Genomic DNA, 6,375 nt, shown 5'->3' with positions numbered 1-6,375 from the left:
TGTATTTACAACAGTTTGAATGTAGGATTACTCTGCATTGTCCTGACCTGTCCTCCTTGATGATTTTGTGTCTGTGGTTTTAAAATGGGTGTTGTGTTTGGGTTACAGATGACGATGATGAAGACTTCGAGCTTTTCCTGAGTGCCAGTGACACAGAGTCTTCAGATGAAGATGGCTACTATGATCATGCGGACAGTTTCATGGAAGAGGATCAGCTTGAAGAGAGGAATATACGGATGCAGATGGGGTCAGGGTCACAGAAGACAGCCCTGAACATTTTATGTTGAAACTGCTTGCATTTATGCTTTTGGCATGGCAAGCTGTTTTCAAAATATCAGGCCGTGCAATTTTTGCACTCTTGAAGTGCATAAGACAATTCATTTGGCTCATGGGATATATTCTGTGCGTGAACACACTCTGTGGGCTCGCTGGAAAGATCCCTAAGACTTTATATTCACTCGGGAAATGGACTAACATCTGCAGAGACATCTTTTGCCAGTTTGTGGTATGCCCAAAGTGTATGGCAACATACACAATTGAGAAATCATACACCACCACTAGATCCGGTGCAAAAATCAAACTTCCATTATTCAGCATGTAGTGGCAAAAATAATGTGGCTGCACCCTCACCGAGACAGGCATTTCTTTGGAAAGCCTGTGGAAGTTCGGGGTATCCAGGGAATAGAGTCTAACACTGCTTCACCATTCCTCCCTGTTGAACGCATTACAAGCAGATGCGTTCTCGTTGCGTACCACAACTGTGCAGTTAAGTTACACTAGGGAGAGAGTATCTGTGGACATTCCAGTGTGTACAGTGGTAGAGATTTAAGCAAAGTTATATTTCTGAGATGACCTTTTGTGTGTGAAAAAATTTTGTTGTTTACATTATTTTACAATTTATTGTTTATTTTCTAGGTTTTGTACTGTTCGAGTTCGTTTTACACTAAATAATTAAGAGTATTTCTCCTTTGTTATGAAGACACCAGATGAAAACTGCTTTTTGGCGCTATACAAGTACGGAGCATTTACATTTACAAGTGCTTTACATTGTAAATGTACTTGTATAGCGCCTTTCTAGTCTTTTCGACCACTTAAAGCGCTTTTACACTACATCTGCATTCAGTCACACACATTCATACACTGGCGGAATAGCCGCCAGGGGCAAATCGGGGTTCAGTATCTTGCCCAAGGACACTTCGACACGCAACCAGGGGGAGCCAGGGATCGAACCGCCGACCTTCCGATTAACAGCCAACCCGCTCTACCTCCTGAGCCACAGCCGCCCCAAGGCAAATTTGAGATGCACTCACTGTGAACTCCAGAGGACAACCTCTGAATAATAACTCCAAGTCTCGTAATAAGAAAAACAAAACAAAAAAAATAACACACAATAGCTGCCCTAAGGGAGAAATACACTTTAACCTTAACCGTTCTTGCTGTGCGACGGTAGTTTGTAAGCACTTTGGATCTTCAGACAGGCTGGTGTCTCAAGTATTGCTGGGTTGAGATGACCATTCTCCTCCTCGTTTGACCGTAACACTGGAAAGCTTGGGCTGACTTCATCCACCTCAAGCATATTCATGTCACAAACACAAACACACACACACACGCTTGATTCCCTTATGTCCGCTCACTGATCCTAATGTGAATTTGAATCTACTGTGTCAGCTGGGCTGCTGAGAACCTATGCACGGAGACCTTTCTCACACGTGCTGCTCTGCTTCTCCTGGGCAAAGTTTAATCTGTTCTGCTCAACTGCGGTGCCGTTGGACTCTGGGCTGCTGCTGCGTAACGGGCTGCCCTCCTCGTTCTGGTAAGCCAGATCCAGATGCTGTTGGGCCAGTTTAAGGTGTCGACGCAGCCTCTCCAGCTCCCTTGATGAAGCCTCGTCCCCGAAAGACTCGCGACCCGAGTCTCCCAGGTTGTCCCTGAAGCCCATCTTCCCCGATGGGTCCTTCTTCAGAGCTGTGTGGTAACCCGGATGGGCGGAGGGCTGGCGGGATACGGAGGTTCTGTGGCTGGCCAGAGCTGCATGACGGGGGGTCGGAGGTCGAGGCCGTGGTGTGCAAAAGCAGTCCCGAATACCGCTGATGCCAAGGTGAAGGATCTCCAATATGGTGAAGAGCAGACACAAGGAGCTGACTGCATACATGATGAGCAGGAAGATTGTTTTCTCTGTAGGACGTGAGACGAAGCAATCCACTGTGTGCGGACAAGGAGAGCGTGTGCATACATACGACGGTACCACTTCCAGCCCATAAAGGACATACTGCCCGAACAGGAACGAGGCCTCAAAGATGGCACGCGATAGCAGCTGAAACACGTAAACCTTCATCAGGCCATCGCGCTTTATGCGACGCCGTCCATCATGCTTTTTACTGGGCTTCTCCACAACTTCCTTTTCCTTTTCTGGCTCAATCTCCTCCAGGATCATGGGGTCCTCCTCCCCATTATCCTCCGCTTCCTCGTAGTCCCGGTTGTCAGCCTAATCACCTTTCCTGAATACTAATGAGGGGGGCAGGGAAATGGTGGAAATCTTGAGCTGCCAGTCCCAAAAAAGATTAGCATTTACAAATCCAAGCGATCAACTAACAGCATGTGGTCAGACAAGTTCTTGTTTTCGAGCCTTTGCAGGCATTTACAGGTACGTATCACAAATTCCAAAGATCCCTGCCAAACAGCTCATTTAGTGGGCGTATTCATTGTCCAAATTCTCCCGTATACACCCCTTTTCACGCAGTGGTATTTACTGCACAAAAAAGGTACTTCAAGAGATGCCCACACACAAGGCAACAATTACAGTTTATTTCTAGCAAACAACAATCCTATTTGGTTATTTAACAAGTCTAATATAAAATTAAACATCTCTGGAGAGCAGCAATGCAATGTTTGGGTGTGAACATGCAGTTTCTGCAAGATTGCTAATAGTTATAGACAAAAACCGGGCACCTAATCTGAGAAACTTGGTATTTACTCAGGTTGTGGACTGGAAAGTATTTGAAACATGAATTTGTGCAGTGCCCATGCTTAGTAAATATTTGTCAGTAGTACATGAGTGAGGGAATGGTAGTATGTCATAAAATGTCACAAAATCCTTTAATCTTAAATGATCTTTTATGAAAAATTAATGAATTATGAATTAACTGAATGGATTTTGTAATGTAAAATAATTAATAATTTAATAAGTATTTTTAGTAAATTTGTGTTTTTATGCATGCCTTTGCAAGCTGTATACATGTACCAGATGAAAGTGCTTCAGATGAGAGGGATTTAGTAAGTAGAGAGAGGTGGGCCGAGGAGTGCGTGGGCTTTCCAACGACCAATGGCATCGTCAGATCAAATGGTTCACTGCAATCAGACTACCTGTTCATAATTTCTTGGTGATGCTCGTCTTCTGTCCCTCCATGCTAATATCCTTGATCGAGCACAGCACAATCCAACCTCAAACCCGCTCCCACCATCCCACCTTCTTCCTCTCTTTACCCTCCTTTCTGTCTATTTTCCCCATATCTCCTTCTCCTACATATCCTCTGTTACTGTGCCACCTTTTCTTCTTGTCCTGAGGGGATACATTCCTCTCAGTTACCCATGATGAGTTGCAGCAACTGTAAGGTGTTCATGTAAATGTCCTTGCCAAATGAATTCGACGGTAACATTGGGTCAATGGTTGCCTTTAGGTGTACCATTTAATAGACGTTCAGAGGACTCTGGACGACAGGAATAACTAGCCCTGAGTGTTGTTCACCAAGATGACCATTGGCCTCCCAGCCAATGTAGGGGATCTGTAACCCCTGTGTAACAATAACCAAAATAAATCCCACTTCTATTCTTTATTGTTAATACTATTCATGTGAAGTACTGCATAGACATATCTCTACGTAATATATCCACAGAATCCTACATAGAGCATGCAGCTACATACATACATATAAATGATGCCCATATTTCTGTGCTGCAGTATACAACTGAACTGCTATAATATAGACCAGGGGTTCCCAACGTTTTTAGGGTACTGTACCCCCAAAACACTTTATCCTGCCTGAAGTACCCCCACAAGCGCATGTGATCGGCGTGATTTTTAGATTTGGTGTAAATTTTAGGTTTGCAGGGTAACATCTATAGTTTTTTTGTCATTTACTTGTAAATAATTATATTGTTACTTCCTATAGTAACTCATACTTGTCTTCGTTCAATATTTGTATGACTTTTTCACATCTTCACATGTCCAGACCAATTATACAAAAACAAAGATCACATTTTATATACATAGTAGCAGCCTACTCTAAATATGTTTAGACCTGTGTATGACACAAAAGGACTCACCAATCATTGAGAAATTGACCCTATCTCTCACTCATAAGCATGGCAAGTCTTGGGGGCAGTGTGGCAACAGCAGCTATCAGGCTTTTCTCCAAGTTGAGTCTGTTCCTGTGTTTGGACTTGATTACGGCCATAGATGAAAATGTCACTTCACACAAATATGTAGATCCAAATGGCAGGAGTTCATTCAGTGCATGTTTCCCCAAATCAGGATATTCCTTCTCCACATCACACCAGAACTGTGACAGGTTTGTTTCTGAGTACCTCGTCTTCAATCCACGGTCTGAGGACACATCTAGCAGAATTTCCTGTAGTCTGGTAGGAATATTGTTATCCGTACTTTCAGTCATGAAAGGATTACGGACCCAGTCAAGTTTGGCAGACTTGCTTTCAATATCAGGGAAGTAGGAGTTGAACTCACTGTTGAGTTTGGATATATGTGTGCTTAATAGTTGCACTATAGGAGCTCTGTCAACACCACCTGCACAAAGGTAGCTGTTGAGCTGCTGGAAACAACTTGTGTCCCCATCTTCACATTTTCTCTCCAACAGCTTGATCTTATTCATGAATCCACATACTTTGTCATACATGTTTAGGATGTGTGTCTCTTTACTTTGCAAAGTTAAATTCAGGTTGTTCAGTTTGCTAAAAACATCAGCAAGATATGCAAGGCGGGCTACCCAGTCTGTGTTCTCCAACATAGCAACAAGGGGATGTGGGTCTGTGATTCAGATGCCACGATTCGACAAAGTTTTTCACTTTCACTGCATCATTCAAAACTTCATGTAACTCAGGACTCATTCTCTTACTGGCCAGTGCCTCTCTGTGGATGATACAGTGATTCCAATGAACGTCGGGGTGTACCTTCTTAATCTGCGCTATTAATTCTTTCACCCTCCCAGTCATTGATGCTGCACCATCCGTGCACACATGAATACAGGACTTCCAATCGAGATTGTGCTCTGAGAAAAAGGTGTCGATAACGTGAAACACATCTTTACCCGTAGTGCTCCCTGTTAGCTTCTTGCAGAATAGAATGTGCTCGTTAAATTCAGAAATGTCTCTGTATTGCACAAATGCGATACGCTGGGCTTCCCCACTAAAATCTGTTGACTCGTCCAACTGCAGCGCAAATGAACCAGAAAATTTTTACTTTTCCACTATTTAATCGACAGCAATGTCATCAATCCTACGGCACACTGTGTTATTGGAAGATGGTACCATTTTCAGTGCATCAGCTGCTTTCTTATCAGTCATTGTTTCTGCAAGAATTACAGCAGCAGGCAAAATTAGTTCCTCAGCAACAGTAAATGCTGAGGCCTCCAATGCTTTGGTTGACACTGAAGTCGCTTTCTTTAATTTCTCCTGACTTCCCTTATATTCCGATAGTTTTCTTTGAAAAAACTCTGTCTCTGTCTTACCAACACAGGAAAGATGCTTGGTCCTTGTAAATGGGCTGGTTTCATGCTAGAGAGAGCACATCCCTGCAGAGGAAACACAGCGGCTGAGGCGGTTCCGTAGGTGTGGACTTGAAACGGAAAACGACATACTGTTCATGAAATTGCGGGTACTTTGACTTATCAGCTTTCTTTCTTTTTTCCCATGGGTTCACTTGAGCTGCCGCTAGCACCACTGCTGCTGCTGCTTTGAACAACGAGTGAGCAGCCTGAAGCACACTGTAGCACAAGGTAATGACCCGACAAGGACAAGACAGAAACACCAGGTATATATACAGGGACTAACGAGCAGGGCGGGAGCAACACAGGTGAAAGACATGAGACTAAGGCAGGCAGAGAGATGGCAAGGAAGGCAGAGAGAGGCAGGCAGGCAGAGACAGCAAAGAGGCAGGCAGACAGAGTGATAACTGGGGGAAACAGACGGGACACTTGACAGGAAGACATGGGGCCAAGTAACCCACACAGACAGAACACAGACCAGAATAAAACACTAAGACACAAAACTAGGAGCTAAGACACAGGGCTGAGATGCAGGAGCTAAGATGCAGGGAACAATCTATAACATATGACAGACCAGTACAAAGAGAGCTGAACAGAA

The 6,375-nt window shown here is 43.9% G+C and overlaps 1 protein-coding gene across 1 annotated transcript; it reads right to left on the bottom strand.

Moving 5' to 3' along the window:
• Positions 1–1,385: 1,385 nt before the first annotated feature.
• Positions 1,386–3,508, bottom strand: LOC123965938 (gap junction gamma-1 protein-like). The gene is made up of 2 exons (XM_046042233.1): positions 3,467–3,508; positions 1,386–2,485 (listed from the first exon to the last, which is right to left on the bottom strand). Exons 1-2 carry the CDS (start codon positions 3,506–3,508, stop codon positions 1,685–1,687), a joined length of 843 nt encoding a protein of 280 aa, XP_045898189.1. The 3' UTR covers positions 1,386–1,684.
• Between the last annotated feature and the right edge of the window lie 2,867 nt (positions 3,509–6,375).

The sequence above is a fragment of the Micropterus dolomieu genome, unplaced genomic scaffold (genome assembly GCF_021292245.1).
Source record: "Micropterus dolomieu isolate WLL.071019.BEF.003 ecotype Adirondacks unplaced genomic scaffold, ASM2129224v1 contig_11932, whole genome shotgun sequence".
Taxonomy (NCBI): Eukaryota; Metazoa; Chordata; class Actinopteri; order Centrarchiformes; family Centrarchidae; genus Micropterus; species Micropterus dolomieu.
The sequence above is the reverse complement of the archived record's forward strand: the minus strand, read 5'-3'. Positions and strand labels throughout refer to the sequence as shown.